Source organism: Notechis scutatus, chromosome 2 (assembly GCF_049901735.1).
Source record: "Notechis scutatus isolate UNSWTSFEM ecotype Mainland chromosome 2, rNotScu1.2, whole genome shotgun sequence".
Lineage (NCBI taxonomy): Eukaryota > Metazoa > Chordata > Lepidosauria > Squamata > Elapidae > Notechis > Notechis scutatus.
In genome coordinates, this window is record NC_142010.1 from 123905996 (window position 1) to 123924112 (window position 18117).

The 18117-nt window shown below is 37.8% G+C and overlaps 1 protein-coding gene across 8 annotated transcripts; it reads right to left on the reverse strand.

Annotated features, from left to right (window-relative positions):
- Positions 1–878: 878 nt before the first annotated feature.
- On the reverse strand, positions 879–15939 carry AMZ2 (archaelysin family metallopeptidase 2). 8 transcript variants are annotated; one of them, XM_087956079.1, is made up of 9 exons: positions 15517–15759; positions 13757–13872; positions 13279–13561; positions 12302–12475; positions 11352–11480; positions 8669–8832; positions 3790–3966; positions 3130–3276; positions 879–1488 (listed from the first exon to the last, which is right to left on the reverse strand). In XM_087956079.1, the coding sequence occupies exons 2-8, from the start codon at positions 13778–13780 to the stop codon at positions 3130–3132; spliced, it is 1098 nt and encodes a 365-aa protein (XP_087812205.1). In that variant the 5' UTR covers positions 13781–13872; positions 15517–15759; the 3' UTR covers positions 879–1488. The 8 variants fall into 8 exon arrangements, with proteins under 8 accessions (XP_087812205.1, XP_087812202.1, XP_087812207.1 ...); XM_087956076.1 differs by lacking the exon at positions 13757–13872 and adding an exon at positions 15902–15939 and having other exon boundaries at positions 879–3276; positions 15438–15581; XM_087956081.1 differs by lacking the exon at positions 13757–13872 and adding an exon at positions 15902–15925 and having other exon boundaries at positions 879–3276; positions 15517–15581.
- Between the last annotated feature and the right edge of the window lie 2178 nt (positions 15940–18117).

An 18117-nucleotide genomic window follows, 5' to 3' on the forward strand; every position in this document is an offset into this window, starting at 1 on the left:
GAGCCGATTCCGCCCGAAAGAGCCGAAGAGTGAAACTTCGGAATCCTGTTCCCCCGCGCAAAACCCAAAATGTCTTTTGAGGTGATCGCTAAGTGGTCCCCACTCTCGGGGAAAGGACGAGTTGGTGACAGGCGTTCCTACAGAAAAGTAGACTTTCTCCCTCCTGCTTTTTGTCTTGAGTACTAACTAGCTAGAGAGTTCTTTGAAGCGTCTGCCGCAGCTATCCATCAATTCATAAACCCAGCCCAAGTTCATTTCAATTTCCCCTCAAATCTATTGCCTGCCATGACTCACTATAAGCGACGACGAACTGCCTCTGGTCTCTTCTTCATCAAGCAGCTTAAGCTGCCTACCTGGGGAAAGAAGTCGGAAACACCTGAGTGATGATTGTATAAAGCCAGAAGCATCCTTAGTTGTTTTATTCGGAGTTTGGCCATCCTTGATGCTGCAGAAATCTACCTTGCAAAGGAGACGTTGATCCCATTGAACTAATTCTCCATAGGTCACAGCAAATCATCTCCCTCCGCATAGTTGCAGAGGTAGAGATCTTGGCTGGGAGAAACATTGTAAATGCTTGATAAGGTACAATTGTCCTATCAGCATCTAAGAAAATATACTTGGACTTTGTAAAGTACCAATATATCAAACCACCACACTAATTAACCTGGGACTGAGGCAAAGGTACTGTTTCTTTAATAACTCACAAAGACTATGTTCACCTCAGATTAACACAAAAACAAATGAACTACATAAAATGTAATGCAAGAGCAATGCAAATGTGATTGCAACAAATTAAAATGAAACAGAAGGGAGATGAAAGTTTCCCATTGTTTGGTGTCTGAACATTAACCAAAAACGTCAACAGAAACAATGGATAATTTCAAGTACATTGGAAGCTTTATTGATTTTTTTTTCTAAAATAAGACTCCTATATACATATTCACTAAATATTATAATATACCATAATCTGGGTAACATGATCTTTTGTCATGTCTGTCAGGTGGAATTCTCATCAGAAGTTAATATTCCTGCAAAAATTTCTTATATGGGAAGAAATTATTTCTGTATCATTTCAAAATTAAAGGTGCTCTCATGTTAAATATTAATTTCTGGGAAATCAGAAAACATCCTGGAAGAAGTCAGTGCCTGTCCAACTAAAATTAACCTTGAAAATTATACACAGTGGGAAATCCATTCTACCAAGCTAGGAAGAGGAGAAAAAATATGCTTAAGCATTAATTAGGTAAGGAAATATGCTAATTGGATTTAGATTTAAGATGAAAACACTATTACGCCAGATAACAGTAATCCAAACCAAGGAAATTGAAAGATGTTTGACTCTTAAATCAAATTAATCATCAACACCCAACATAAAAAAATGTCCTTGTCCTTGTGTAGTTCTCCTCTTTGGCCTTTGTTCTTTCCCAGGTCATTGCTCAATGTCATCCAGAGGACCATCAGTTCTCCAGATTATTTCCTTTTTCAATTCTGAAGAAAGAGTAGCATTTATATTTATGAACTGTAAAATATGTAGTTTCGTTAGCTGTTAGGAACATGTTAAAAACTGAGCTTTGGCAGAGAGCCTCCTGATGATATTTATGGATTTCAGTATACCATCTTTAATATTTTTTTTATTTTTTATTTTCTTATGTAATGTCAAAGTTTTTAATTGTCATTTTAAAGGTACTGTGGATATTTTATTTACGATCTGTTTGTAGTCAGATTCCAGCTATACTAGTTCTATGGAGATGATTGGGGCACAGCTTTGTCTGGATATCAGGGCTGAATTTGACCCGTTACCCCTGATGAATTTGATCTGTTACCCCTATGAAATGGACAAGGTCTATATTGTGAGAGAAATTAACTGACTTCAAAAGCACAGGTACTGAAGGTTCTGATCAATTTCAGGTCCCACAAGTTTTTCTGCGCCAATTTTCAATTCTGATGTGCATGAAGGGTTTATTGATATGCACAACCTATTTGCTTCCATTCCATTTCTTGTTCCATGCAAATGAGCAGGATTTGTCATTCATCACAGACTGCAAACATGACCATTTGCTGAACAGGCAGAGAAAATGCTCCTTTAAGTTGTTGATGTTTGAAGCTCAAACTACCCAAGGAGCTGCTGATAAGTTCTACAGAGGAATTATTTAGTCTGTCATCTGCATCTCTAGAACTGTCTGGTTTGGTTCTGCAACCCAACAAGACAGACACAGACTTCAGAGGGTAATTAGGACTGCAGAAAAAACAATTACTGCCAACCTGCCTTCAATCAAGGACCTGTATACTGCACGAGTCAAAAAGAGGGCTGTGAAAATATTTACAGACCCCACTCACATCCCGGACCCCTCACATCAACTCCTTCCCTCAATATGATGCTATAGAGCACTGCACACCAGAACAACTAGACACAAAGGACAGTTTTTCCTGAATGCCATCACTCTGCTAAACAAATAATGCCCTCAACACTGTCCAACTATTTACAAAGTCTGCACTACTATTACTATTACTCTTCTCATCATTCCTTATCACCCATCCCCTCCCACTTGTGACTGTATGACTGTAACTTTGTCGCTTGTATCCTTACGATTTATATTGACTGTTTCCTAGTACAATTTGATTGCTTATATGACTATTATTAAGTGTTGAACCTTATGATTTTTGACTCTTGGTGAATGTATCTTTTCTTCTATGTACACAGAGAGCATTTGCACCAAGACAAATTCCTTGTGTGTCCAATCACACTTGGCCAATAAAGAATTCAATTCAATTCTATTCTATTCTATGTAAGCAGGTATTTTACAGATAGAAATGGGGCTCAATTTGTCAATCAATTTTGTGGATGAAACAACTAATTCAGATGCCTGACAGCAGTTCCATGGACTGCAGCACAGTTTAACTCTTTCAATATAAGAAATAAATAATGTGTTACTAGACTGTGTTAGACATTCCAGGGAAAAGAGTAACTTAACAGAGACAAAAGAAAACATGCAGAACAAACAGCTGAAATATTTACTAAAGGGTTTTTTTTTTAGCTTTCAATTTAAAATATATTTAATTCATCACCATACTTTAGCAGTGATTATACTATTATAATAAGAACATTCCCTTTGAACCTGCATAGCAAACCTATTTCTGGAGGACGTCTAAGCATTTCATAAGCAAATCATAACTTTCTGTAAATGATTCCACCGGCTTTGGCAATCTTCCTCTAGCCTCACTGCTGTGTCCTTCTTCTGTTCCATTAGCTTTATCCTCTATCCATCTCTGCAGCGCCTAAAAAAATTAGAAACTTTATTCAAAATGGGCATGCATAGTAAGAAATCAGAAAATATAGGCTAGCTATTTAGTATCAAGTCAAATTTCTACACTGATGACTTCTTTCACACACCATATTGCTGATCAATTTTCTTCAGATGCATTTCATTTCCTTAATGTCATAAAGAAAACAATGAAACAAGCCCTATGTGGTAAACCAATCCTGTATATTACAAATGGTTGGGTGTGGCAGATCTATGGATTAATTTTTTCAAAAAATTCTTGGCTTTTTCATAAGTCCACACTACCCAGAAGACTTTCCTATTATTCTGCTAAGCTGAGCTTTTGACTTGAGTCTCTAACTCTGCCTTGAACCTCATCATTACCATCAACAGCACAGAATGCAGCGGACCAATGTAATGAATCCCTTCTCATCTCAGTTTCTCATTTCTGCCAGAGCTGGAAAAAGCAGCATTTAAAGCAGTTCTCACACTGTTAAAGAATACAAGGCTCCACCCTGAAGTGACATACCTTGTATCTTTCCAGAATGCTGAAACCAAGTACAGATTGCAACTTGCGCAAGCAAATAGGGCAAAGGTCTAATGGACGTCTGTCTGATTCCTCCAGATGATTCGATCCCTGCATAACACATTGTAACCACTGACAATGATGGAGCCCAAAGATGTGTCCAATCTCGTGAGTCAAAGTCTGAAACACAAATATAGCCACATCACCTAAGACAACTTAAAACCACAACAGTTGTGCTGAATAAGCTTAATAGTCCTTATAGCACCGCTAGTTATTTTTCAAATCAGAGTATATGCTTTCATTGCAGGAAGTAGAATAACTTAGAGGGCAAAATCATTTTACAGTGGGGAAAAATGATGACTGAATTTTTGCTCTGCCATAGACTATGAATGGAGGAGTTCTACTTAAACCAGCCTTCTCATTAGGTTTGACTTATTGATTGTGGACTTGAACAATTGTAGTTGCAATCCAGGGCATTTGGACCACAAGAGATTTTGTGAGAAAAGGTAGAACTGGCCAGTGTGATAGACTGGGATTGGATTACAATTGGAGAGAGCCAGATACAAGGCCAATTTTAACCAAACAGAAATGCGAAGGGTGACTTTGGGTCAGGCCCTCTCACCCCAACCTCATAGCTTTGCTATCTGAATACCTAGAGAAAAGGCAAATGATAAATTTAACAAACAAATCAAATAAAAAGTATTTAGCCTTTTATTTTACCTTTAGACTTTTCAGTCAATATAAATATTAACTAAGCCATTTTAATATTTTAGCAGAACAATATTTAATTCAGTATAATTGTACTTACATTATTCTAAGATATGAAAAGCCCAATAAAAATAATGAATCAAAACAGATCTCAAGCTTTAACTATTAAAAGTTTTCTCTAATCCACAAGCCAATGATCTCCCTGTGCAACAAAGGGTCCTCACATTTTCTGCATGATTTCAATCTATCCAAATGATCACATGAATTAATTCATATTTTTGGTCTAGAATAATAACAACAAAATAATCATTGGAGGAAATATTTTATTTCCTGAAAGAAGGGAGTTGTGGTATTTATATCATATGCTTATCATAGGGTAGGAATGATTTTTTTGGTTTTGTGCGACACATTAATACATAAATAAATAAGCTGAATCCTCACAATCGGTTAGATTAAAATGTGGTTGATTAGGTTTGCGATGCCAACCTAATCAGCTGCTCTTTCCTCACCATGCACTTATAACATCCTATGGCAGGGAAACTTGGCTCTTTTATCACTTATGGACTTCAACTCCCAGAACTCCTCAGTGAGCCATAAAAGGTTCCATCCCTGGCCTACTGGTTTTTCAGTTGTGGGGGAAATCAATTTTTGACTTGAATGGGACTGTTTAATATACAAATGTAAGTGATAAAAGAGCCAAGTTTCCCTACCCCTGTCCTATGGTATCTAATCATTCTGCTAAAATAGTACTTAAAATATAGGATTTATAATGCTGCAATGATGGTTAGTGAGTGATCCTAGAAGACACTATAAATCAGTGGTCGCCAACCAGTGGGCCGGGGACCACTGGTGGTCCGGGAGAAAATTGTGGTCTGCAGAGAAATGTCACCCCCAAAGCAATTCAGGCTAGTGAGAACACAGGGCTTGCATCACTTGCATTGTGAACAAGACGAGGTAATGAGGGGAAGTGTGAAAGGGTGGAGGGGAGAACTTGCCCCACGCGCCCCACGTGCCTGGCCTGGCCACCGGGCTGCTTCTTTCCACTTCTTTTTTCTTCTGCTTTTGGCTGCACGCAAGGAAAGCAGCAAAAGTCTTTCTTTCTCTCCCCCAAACTCTGCCAGAAATGAGTCTTTAGGACCCTGCAAGGCATCCTGCTCCAAGAGGCTGCGCCGGTGCGACAAGTCTCAAAAAGACTCATTTCTGGTGGAGTTTGGGGGAGAGAAAGAAAGACTTCTGTTGCTTCTGCTGCTTTCCTTGCATGAAGCCAAAAGTCTCTCTCCCTTTCTCCCCCTGAGAACGGAGCTGGAGACGGTATCCCTGCGATCCCAAATAAAGAATGATTGATCGGTAGGAAAACGGGGTGGTGGATTTTCCTGTAGACTTTTTTTTGGGATTTTCCCAGGAGCTCTGGTCCGCAGGATTTAAAATTATGAGTTTGGTGGTCCCTGAGGTCCAAAAGGTTGGCGACCTCTGCTATAAATCACTAGTGAGGGAATGACCAATATCCATTTCAAGTCATTTGATTTCTAAAGATGACAAAATTTTAATTACATTGGTGGACTTCCGGTTTGCTGGGCTTCGCCGGCAGCAGGAATCCGCGATCGTGCGCGGTTTCTGCTTGCACTCGCCACTGGAGTGCCCCGAGCCAGCCGGCTTCGGGGCTAAAGTCACCCTGTAAAGGTGGCTGAAGACAGGGGAGACCCGGCAGGGTTTTGAGGGGAGTCCGCACCTCCCCTCCTCAGCTGGCTTAACTCCCTTTTCTGAAGGCGGTAGACCGGCGGTCAGAAATGGCTGCCTCAAAGAAGCACTCATCCGGAAAAGAATGTGCAGGAGGAAGCTAAGAAGTGAAAGTTTTGGCTGACCAGGATAAGAAGCAACATTCAAGATATCCTGGAATTTAAACTTTAAAAAAGATTCATCGTTCCCAAGGAAGATCCGGAAGCAGCGAATGAAAGTGAAAAGGGAAACTTTGTTTTTTCTCACTCTCCTTCCTTACAGTGACAGCAGATGAATGAGAAATCGGAAAAACCCGCTTTGGCATTAGCAGGTAATTAAACTGAAAATCAAAGCCAAGGGGACAACAAAGATTTCTGAACATTGAAAAAACTTTTTTTTCGCTGTAAGTGGGAAGGGAGAGGAAAAGAATAAAGAGTAAGATTTGGCTGGAGGAGACTGCTTGGAATCTAAAAGAATCGAAAGTTAAATTGTAACAAGACTTCTAAAAGATACATTTTAATTGGAACTTTGTAACTGAATTGTAACCCCAGGAAGAGAAAGTGAAAAAAGAGGAAATGAAACAGCTTGTGTGTATTTGGACTGCTTGGTGACTTTGGGACTTTTGGAAATTATATTTTAATGATTAAAAATTTAAAAATTTTTTATAATGGCACCACTTGTGGATGAACTGAAAATTGAATTTAAAAAATATAAAGAAGAGGAACAAGCAGGGAAGGGCTCTTTTGGCTCTGTTTTCCACTTTTTAGAAATGGCGATTTCCACCCATGAGAAACTACAAGAACAAGAAGATTTGGACAAAGAAGAAGCCATCTTTAATGAACAAGTAACTTTATCTGGAGAAGGAAGGGGAAACAGGGGAAAGAGAATGGAGAATTTAAGGCCTAAAAAAACAACCAAAAAAGGGAAAAATAAGGTGAAAAGTGGGTATAATGTCAGAAAGCAACAGGAAAGAGGAATACAGAAAAGGGAAATGGAGATGGAGAGACAAGGGGGTAAAAAGGGTGTGAAGAAGCAAGGGAGGAAGGAAGGGAAGAGAAGCTACAAGGGTTTGAAACAAGATGTAAAGAAACAGGATTTATTTAGAGATAATGGGTAAAAATATAACTGAAAAGGAGATTCTGCAAAGGTACATATAGACTGTATTGTTGTATTTGTATTAGAAATAATGTTAGAAAATTGGAACAACATGATTATAAAATGGGATAAAATATTCAATGTAATTTAGTGAAACTTTTTCTTTTTTGAACAAAATAAATGAAATGAAATAGGAGAGAATTGAGTTAAGAAGGAATGGGAACATTTTAATTACATAATGTTTTAAAATACAAGTGAAATGGGGGGGAAATAATTACGCAAAATTTATAAGGGTTCCCATAGAAGCATGATACTTATTTGAAAAGGAATGTGTAAAATGTTTAAGATTTAAATGAATATTAATTTTAACGATAGAGTTCAACTGGTATGGATTGTTGTTTTAATTATATTATATATTTATAATTTTTTCTTTTTTAAAAATATAATGTGTAGCTTTAGAATGTACTAAGCAGAATCTGAATGAAAGTTATTTATTATATTAAGTGTTAAATTTAGGGGAAAGATATAAAGGCGTCATATTCCAATCAGTGATTACAGGAGAAATTTTGTGTTAATAAGAAAAGATAATAGACAGTTAAAACAGGACAGACAAAGGATATAAGTATAATGATTTAAATTGAGATGAAATAAATAAAATAGAATTAAGAGAGTGAAAAGAGGGGAGAAGCTATATAGAAAATCTAGAATGGTAATAAGATATGGAATGGTATATAAAAGTGAGCATGAATTTGAATTTATGTCTGTACGAAGAGATGTAACCCGGGATCAAGCTGCTTTCAAAAAAGATGTTTTATGTTTTTATGTTTTGTGTTTGGTTTGTATGTTTGTTTTTTAAAAATTAATAACATTTTTGGAAAAAAAATTTAATTACATTAACTGTTTATGATTATGTAGCGCATGCATATATTAACTATAAAACTGCAGGAATAAAGGAATCTGATTCCTTGCAATGTAAATCTGAGGAAATCATCAAGAGATTTCCATGTAGCTTAAGAAAAGTAAACTGCGGGCCTATTATACTTCCAATCCAGTCAACCTTCCCAGGCCCTAAGCCAGGGTTTCCCAACTGTGGCGATTTCAAAATGTGTGGACTGCAACTCCCAGCAAGCTGACTGTGGGATTCTGGGAGTGGAAGTACCCAGATCTTAAAATTGCTGAGGTTGGGAAACACTAAGCGCACGACTTACATGTTAATTTTTTTTTAATAGGCTACTGTTCTTTTAATAAAAAGAGCTGAAGTTGCTTAAAAACTAAGAAAGAAGGGAGGATATCAAAACAGAAATTTGGTTTCAATATAATATACATATAACTCAATATAACTCTAATAATTTAAAACACTTACTTTGCAGGATCTCAGAAGCAATTGACTTGTGATTTCAGGTGCATAGTAGCCATCAAACACAGAATAGTCAGCTGCAGGAAGCTTTTTCACTGTTTTCAACCTGCCCTTGTAGTTTGCACTGTAGAAGTCACTGTCATATCTGGCAAAGCTGAAGATCCCCACCCCTTACCAAAGCAAAGGGGAATTCAAATTAAAAGTTGTACCAACAGGAATCTGCTGCATTAACCATGCTACATATGCATATTATACGTATCCAAAAGAATATTTCTAATACAGAAACCTTGCAGTCCATTTCAAAGCCCCGAGAGTTGTCATAAAACTGTAAGTTTTAAAATGACAGGAGTAATAAATTATTAAATATAATAGATGCTATTCTATTCAGGGCTATTTATTTTAAGTACATTTAAATTCTATTTAATCTTCAAGGTAATTACTTTTTACTGTCTAGCGCTTGGCATGACGCCAAAGCTAAGTGTTCTCCTCGGCTTCGAAAAAGGATCAAATATTTAAGGGGAGAGAATCCTTGTTTCAGAGCAACCATCTGTTTGTGTCTTGAAGTAAAGGTGTTTTCTCTTTCACCCCACCTGGACCAATTAGCTGCAAAACAGTCCACTCAGCAAATGAGTTTAGAAAGGGCAGAAAAGTCCCCCAAAACAGTTCTGCCCTGAGGCTTAGCACAACCCATTCGGAAAGGCAGATCAGAAGAAATGGGAGAGGAGAAATGGAACCCAAGTAATGACCAAAAGCATCTTAATGACGTCTCGTGTGTTCAGTTAATTGCCTCCTCTACACAATTGAAAAAAGGTCTGAAATATGAGAAGTCCTTGCTACTGTCTGAGCTTGGTTGTTTCCCTGCAGACATTTCATTACCCAACTAGGTAACATCATCAGTGCACAGGGCACATCAAGAAGAGATTGGACAGCCATTTGTCTGAAATGGTATAGTAGGGTTTTCCTTATTGAGCAGGGGGGTTGGACTAGAAGACCTTCCAAGTCCCTTCCAATTCCTGTTATTCTGTTTAACAACCAAGTTCAGAGAGCACCAAAGTCCCCTCATTTCAACCCTGAGCTACAAATATTCTCCTCTATCGGTATTGGAATATTACAAGGTAACTTTACCACAACTCCCATTTGTGCAAATAACCATTTCAGAGAAGAATGTGTCTTTTGCAGGTAAATGAGGCTTTGAGAAAATATACCAACTCTCCAATGGTTTCATGTTTCCTTCCAAAATACTTGGTTTGCAAACATATAACTCAAGATATCCTATGCATGACCATCAATAGAAATGCTTTACTCCAGGAATGGCAAATTAAAGGCTCCTAGGCTTTATTATAAAAAGGCTTCAGATGTACTACCACTGCCCTCTATTGGTCAATGACAGTAAAAAAAATTGAAAACAGTTAACATCTTCCTCTCCATCTCAGACTTTATTATTCTGAGAGCCTCTATATATTCCTTTCTGCAAACCACTGGATAATAATATTACCCAAGGATAATACTTGGACTTGGATAATATTCAGTAATCAAACTGCAAAAGTCCATGAGTTTAATTTCCTGAACCCCATAGAATAACCCCTGGGCTTTAAGTCTCCAGCAATTTTGCCACCAAAATTCAAGCCAAACCCAATCCTTAAATATTCCAGGACCTCAAGATAGAATGTCACTGTTCATTAGGGTACCTGCCACATGTGAATAGAATGCTTCTACACTGCAAAGATTGTGGAAGATGAGTCATATAATGAGAACTATATTAGAACTCAATGCACTCTTCTAGCATTCTGAGGTTTGGATTACACTAACACATAATAAACCAATTTACGTATTTGTACTTTAGCATACTAATAAATGCGTGAATCCTGTCAAGGCCAATGAATTACATGATCCTTGGGCTTGCCACTAAAAGATGTTTTACTGTGTAGAACAGGAGTGTCAAACTCACGGCCTCTGGGCCGGATGCCTCACGTGCCAGTCACGCTCCCCGGTTTAGCGGAGGGGGAAAAAGTTGTGATACATCACCTGATGACTTGTCATTGCGAGGTTGACACCCCTGATGTAGAAGATCTTTTCCCAAGATGCTGAGCACTGGAATCAGGCCAATCACACAGGAGTGTGATACCTACATTTTCAAAATTCTTTTCATCCTACTAAAAATAATGTGTGGCAAATTGTAAAACTATGGATATACTAATGTGCAATCAAGAAAACTGCATGGATGCCTCCACAAAGCCAGCAGAAAAGAAAACTGACTGTAGTGGTTACTTTTACTTTTTAGTAGTGAAGTACAATATTTGCAATACAATGCACTATGATGCAGCCTGAAGTTACAAAAACAGTATCCTGTTTGTAACTACTCCTCTACACTGATAAACAAGGAATGCAAGGATATTGTTATGTTCACTTAAGGTATATTAAACTGCATCTGAGTTAAAGGGAAACAGTCTGTGATGCCTAAAATAACAGGCTATGGCTCCTGCACAGAATTGGCTTCTACTGAAAACCAGCAGATCTAGTTTTCTTGCAGTGCAAACCCCCCACTCTTTTGCCCTTTTAGTAGTGTCACTACAATTCTAAAGTAATTTTCTCTAGAAGTAATTCTATTTCATGTGAACTATGAAAAAATGATTGGTCAAAGTCATATTATAAGTCACCCTGAGAACTTCAAAGGAAGCCAACCACATACCTTCTGTTAAGGAGGCTTGTCCAAAGACAAAATTCCAAGAGTCCTTGGGGTAAAGATCTATCACGGTTATTCCCACAATGCAAAAAGCATCCTTTGGCTTTTTTTTCTTTAAGTAACTCAAGAGATACCCTATATGAAAAACAGGTATCAGTGTCTCTCCACAGAAGGCAGTAATTGTATAATCAAGAACTGCAGCCATAACAGTAATCCTGAAATAAGACAGATATTAAAATGACCGCTCCAAGTTACACATCACAGAAGCAAGGGGGAGGGGGGGAAATAAGGACTATGAATTTAAACCTAATTATTTTGAATTTAGTTCCCTTAAAATGAATGTGAAATTTGCAATTAAAACAAATCCAAGCATACTCCATTTGTTTTATGATGGAGTATTTATTTACCATGTATGTACAAAAACACCAGCAAAAGGAAGAATCATACAGCATTTCAACAACACATATTTTGTATTCATCAGATTTTGGTTCCAACCCTCAGCATCCTTAAATTAAAATAATTAGGTAAGAGATGAAATGAAAAATCTCTGCTTCTGGCCAGGAGGAAAAGATATCTCCACTCAAAAACAACAACAAATACACTGACTTCCAGGCAGTTTAATAAACCTCATCATAGAATAGACTAGCTCAGCATATCAATACAAAGGAAATAAGGGCATAATACTAACACAGAAGGTAGGCCTTAATAGCAACTCTAACCTGATAGGTCAAGTTCATCTTTCATCAAGCATCATTTTTTTTTACCTTTGATTATGATCAGTTACTCAATATCAGCCCAAGAAAATATTACAAAATTATTTATATTTATTAAGTTTATATGTTGCCCATCTCACCAATAAGGTGATTCTGAGCACCTGAAATTTATAATCCAGTTGACAAAATTGATCAAAATCACAAGAATGAACTCATCTTAGCAGTTTTGTCTATTCCTCGTACCTGCATGGATCTGCAGATTGTGTGTGTATTCATTGATTCGAAAAGCACAACCTGTGTGCGAAACTGGCGTTGGGTCTAGGATTCTTACAGTCAGGCCGTAGTAAAATGCTTCACAGTAATCTCTCAGCCATTTCAAGTAGACATCTGTGCTAACTTTGGCATCTCCAAAAGAACCTAGGTCCAGAAAACATTATCTTATAGCAGTTTTTTTCCTTCCACTGTTTATAGGCAAAATCATGTAATACAACAGTAAATGTTAACTTTACTTTGTAACTCTCTTGCTATACAATTCTGAGTAGGAACGATTAACTTATTTTAAAAGACAGGAGAAAAAGCCAAAGAACATTTAGCGAACAAAAATAGCAATGTAATACAAAAAGCAGATATCAGTATCTAGGAAAATTGTAGGATCTAGGCTTTAACTACATGCCCACTTGGGTATATATTTATTACTCAAAATAGGTTCTTTTGAATTTAAGCATGCACTGAATTGGGCTTTATGTTTTATTATCTTTGCTTTCTTAATGTTCATTTGATACAGTATAAATCTGATCTCCTACATCACGGGTGTCAAACTCGCTGTGTCATGTTGCCGTCACGTGACATTTTGCAATGTTTTCCCCCTTCATGGAGCTGGAGTGGGCGTGGCCTGCATGTGACGCATCCAGCCCACCAGTTTGACACCCTGTCCTACACGTTGTGATATGAAGAATCAGACTGCCTTAGCAACCTTCTCAAGTAGAAGATAAAAACCCATCCATTGCTATTCCTTGTTGCCCACATTCTGGAATTATAGGAGTATGTAAGATTCTTTAGCTCATGCTATCAGTTCAGAGAAAATTATCCTGAAAAACTGGCCTGATAATAACCAGGTTTGGATGACAATTATGCAAGTGGAAAGCTTGAAAGTGGCCTCTTTAATTAATTGTTATTTAATGGCTCAATTAGCACTTTCATAGCCGATTCTTTAACATTACCAATGGGCTGGATGTAAATCTGTCTCTTCTGTGGGGTTGGCAAATTTCTGCAGGGGTCATGATAAAACTGTGAAAAATCCTGGGTGGGTTCTGGATGTGAGGAGATCCAGTCTGATTCGGATTCCAGAGTTATGGGTTTAAAAAGAGCACTGTCTGGTTGAAATGCTTCATTCAGCAAATGCTTCTCCTTAGGATCAAACTTCTCATAAAGCTTCAAAAGCTGTCTGTCCTTGGAGATAAGAGCTGTTTTCAATGCCTCCTCAGAATGCCTAATTACTTTCATCTAATAACAAGAAACAAAGATGAATACTGGTTATGAAATCTGGCTCTTACACGCACATTATTTTAAACAGTTCCTCTTTGCCATCAGTTAAGTCTTGCCAATTCCTCTGATTCTTATTGCAAGCAGATAAGTAACAAGCCAAGTCCTGGACATGCAACATAGCTTAGTGCTTATTCAGCAAGGATCATGTCCTACCCAGGCAACAATCAGCTTCTCCATTCCTGTACCAACTATTATTTCATAACCAACTTCTGCTTTCCGACAAGATCACCATGGGAAAGATTTGGTGCAAGCTGTCCTCAGTCTAGTTCCTGAATTAGTTCACAGATCACAACTTTTAAAAAAATCCAGTACATGCAATGTTGGTTTGAGGGTTATTGTCGACTAGTATCCAGATGATTCTCATACAAGGCATAATTCATAACAACTTTAATCTCTGTGGTACATATAAATTATTGTATTATTTAATTGAGTCCATGTTTCATTGCATCCAACATTTTCCTCTCAATTATGCTCATCTGGAACATCTGCAAACATTAAACTATAGAAAGGATTATTAGGGCAGTTTTCCGTTTTCTATCATTAATGGACAGATCGTGTATTTTTCATTTTAAAATGACGTGGTTACATTGTGAAGTGACTGTTATGGAGACTCTTTTATTCTTTTTAAGATTGTGTTCTGGCCATCTTTTGCTCAATTCACATCTGAAAGTGCAGCATATAGTTATTAGATTTTATTCCATCTTTCATACAAGAATTCAAGATGGCATATGTCGAACTCAGTCTTCCTACTTTCCTCCAGATCAACTTGGTAAGTTATGCTGGGTTGAGAGAGGGGAGGAAAAATGGCCTAATCACCTAGTGAGTTTCCATTGATAACAGCAGTTTAAACTTAAATTTCCCTGGTGCCAGTCCACTATGAGATTATAGCGTACACATTAGATGGAATTGATGAGGTCCTCAAAAAGAGAATGAGTTAAGGCATCTAAAACTAGAAATAGTTATCTTTTCTTTCCTTTGTCTCACCTCATACATTAATTTCTTTAGTTTACTATTTTTCTTACTCTTTTTCTGCACTTTGCATATAATTTCTTATTCCAAAAGAGAATATCATGATGAATATGAATGCATTTATTGCATTTATATACTAATAAGTCTTGAAAATAACATGTTCCCAAATTTCACTGCACATCAATGGCACCCACAAACAACTTTCAACAGTCTGGGAAAGCCAAAATAATTGTTATATTTGTTCAATACTTGATAATCTCCAATGTAATTCTTTCTTTCTAAAAAATACATAGACATACCATATTCCAAACCTGTTTTTGACAGTCCTCTTAGTTTCAAAAAATACCTGCCATGTGGTAAAGTGAGATTGATTTTCTTATGCACAAATCTAAGATGAGGGAAGCAAATTAGATCCTTCTAATTTAACTAAGAAAACATAATTTAAGCAAACTTGTTCTTCAGCTAAATTTTCAGAACCTCTTTCAAAATGTATTCTTCTACAATATATTTCCAAAAATGTCTGAAAAGGTTTGAAGGAGTAACAATTTTTTTAGTAACTTCCTCTGTCAATAATTCTACAAAAAATATTTTTGCAATCCATATATACTGGATGGCAGGCAGAATTATAATCTTTAATTAAGTATTTTTTCTACACAACCATAAACACATTCTTGGATATTGTAATTTATTGGGAGCAGGTGTCATGTTTGTACATTCATAAGTTTGCATATTCGTAATGGTGTTTTTACATTCATTTTCTGAAATTTGATCCGGTTTATTATTATTATTTTCCTGAAATCACTCATTTACCAAGTTAGGTACCACCTAAGACAAGGCAAGCCTTCCATTGTCCCCATTTACTCACGTCTGTCTTAAATCCCCAGGTTACATACATATATTGGTCAATTTCTGTAGTGATTTAATATAGAAGCAACATAACATACTGCGAGGAGAATAATTTGATCTTCAGCTTAAGCTCACATCCCGGAAGAAGAGAGCCAATTTTATTCTGAAATAAAATAAAATAAAAATAAGAAAAGTGTACATTCAAAGTGACAATAAAGGTAAAGTTATTCTATTATTGTAGTTGTTATTATTATTCTATTTAGATGGCGTCCAAATCAGACTATCCCCTGCCTGCTGCAGCTCATTCCGGTCTCCATCTTCCAGGAAGCAGACGTTCCCCCTTTCCCCGCCCCCAACCCGCACCTTGACGCCGCCCAAACTGCACGCGGCCCACTGCACGCGCCCGGGGCCGCCGTTGTTGCTTGACGCCGCTGACAACCGCCCTACGGACGCATGCACGTATCGGCCGGCCGGCGGGCCTACCGCTTACATGTCTGCGTTGCTAGGCTACCGGTCCCGCCCCTCTCCTTCTCTCCGCACCCCTCCCCCACCCGCCGCAGTCTCAACGGAAGCAGGTCGTTTGGCGCATGGAGAGCGGAGGGCGGGGCTGGAAAAGGCCGAGCTGGGTGGCAGAGCGCGAACCTTCTCGAGGAGTTTCTCTCGAAAGTTCGTACTTCCACGTCGCCAGACGAAGGCGCCCTCGGGCTCGCCTCAAGAGAAGTTCTGGCCACGCGGGAGGGTGCGTGTGTGTGTGTCAATAAGCTGCAATTAAGAACGCTGTGCAAATGTAGCCAGCACCTCGGAAGGAAGGAAGTATTTCGACAGCACCTCGGAAGGAAGGAAGTATTTCGACATTACACTCGCGTCCCCCACCCCCCACAGCAGCAGGCAGCAGTATCTCGCCAAAAGTTTGTGGGAGTCGGCTGCAGACTTTAGTGTGAATAGCCCTGTAAACGAAAGCTTTTGCACGCACCCCCTAGGTAGTTGGGATTCAGGGAAGCATTTATACAGAACGCACACAAATGCTTCTGTATGCACACATAGGCAGAGATGTTTCTCCCTCGATGCCAAAGTGCAACATCCGAAGTGGTGGGGCTGCTTATGCAGTGAACTGTGGCAGGCAGGATTGGGGCTGGGCTCTTGCTGTCAAAATTACTGTGGTCAGACTGCGCACAGTAGTAAACAATGGTGAATTTCTACAGTATGGCTGAGCTTAAACTGTGGCTGGCTGCTTTGTGGCTCGGTCTGTTGTGTGAACCAAGTCTTGGTTCTGTAAATCAACCCAAGCATTTGGATGAGTAGTATTTTAACGCATATACAGGTAGCCCTCGACTTATGACCATTCATTTAGTGACCATCTGAAGTTACAGCAGCACTGAAAAAAGTGACTTAAAATCATTTTTCATACTTATGACCCCCTATGGTTGTGAGTGGGAGGGCTATCTGTACTTAGTAAAGAAAGGATGTTGCTTAACAACACAGCTGACTAGCATAATATATTACATTGGGAAACTAAGGTTTTGACATGATTGATATAAAGAGAATATTGTTTAGCTTCAACGCAGCATAGCAAATTGATTAGAATTTTGAGAATAATGAGGGCTTTTCCCGCTATAATTGATACCAATAACATAATTTCAATGATATTTTGATTGCCAGATCTGGGAATAACTGCCCCAGTTTAGTTTGTGTATAGTACAAGCATTGGGGGCATATGGATGAATACTAGAGTATTCTGAATGTTATATAAGACTTTATTCATATTCATTAGAACATTAGCTTTTGGAAATGGAAATGAATGTATTAATATATGCTAATTAGATGCAGCCACATAAATATGGAACAAAAAAAAAAAAGACAAAACTTCCACTCTTGGAGCTATTAAAACAAGTGATATATAGGTAGTCCTTGACTTACGACCACAATTGAGCCTAAGATTTATGTTGCTAAGATTTGTTAACTGAATTTTGCCCCATTTAACGAACTTCCTTGTCACAGTTGTTAAGTGAATAACTGCAGTAGTTAAATTAGTAACAGGTGTGTGAATCTGGCTCCCCCATTGACTTTGCTTATCAGAAGGTCGAGAAAGGGAACACTGCGACTGTCATAAATATGAATCAGTTGCCAAACGTCTAATTTTGATCACATGAGCATGGGAATGCTGTAATGGTTGTAAGTATGAAAAATGATCATGTCACTTTTTGCAGTGTCTAACTTCAAAAGGTCACTAAGTCAATTGTTGTAAGTCGAGGATTACCTGTAACAACATACCTTTCCTGAATAGCTAAGTTTAAGCAAGACTAACATTGAATCAATGAAGGTGTCTTAGTTACTTTTGCCTAGGAAAAGTGGCAAGAAAAGCAGCTTCTCTTATTTACAAGTGCTGTAGAGATTGATGCCCAATTATTTGTTAACATGAAAGAAAATGTCAAGGGAAAGAGGAATATCTTGTTCTGCTTTTGGCACTAAGGTTTGGTAAGGTATGTTATTCATTTAGGTATCTTATAAGTAATGAATACGACTACTATTGTATTTGCATTATTTGCCTTGATTTAAAATTTTAAGTGTCTGTAGATATAAGTAGTTGGATAAAAAATAATGCAAACAAATTTAATGGCAGTAAGTTTTAAAAGTCAGAAAAGATTGGTGGATTTTTTAAAGTCATTTTGGCTGGAATTGGAGATTTTTCCCTTTGTCGT

Coding starts and splice junctions, on each gene's coding strand:
- AMZ2 (XM_087956076.1), bottom strand. CDS start 15,467: ATGTATGTAACCTGGGGATTTAAGACAGAC. Junction 13,562..15,437: donor CCTGGGGATTTAAGACAGAC/GTGAGTAAATGG, acceptor TCTTGTTATTAG/ATGAAAGTAATTAGGCATTC. Junction 11,481..12,301: donor CAATCTGCAGATCCATGCAG/GTACGAGGAATA, acceptor TTTTTCATATAG/GGTATCTCTTGAGTTACTTA.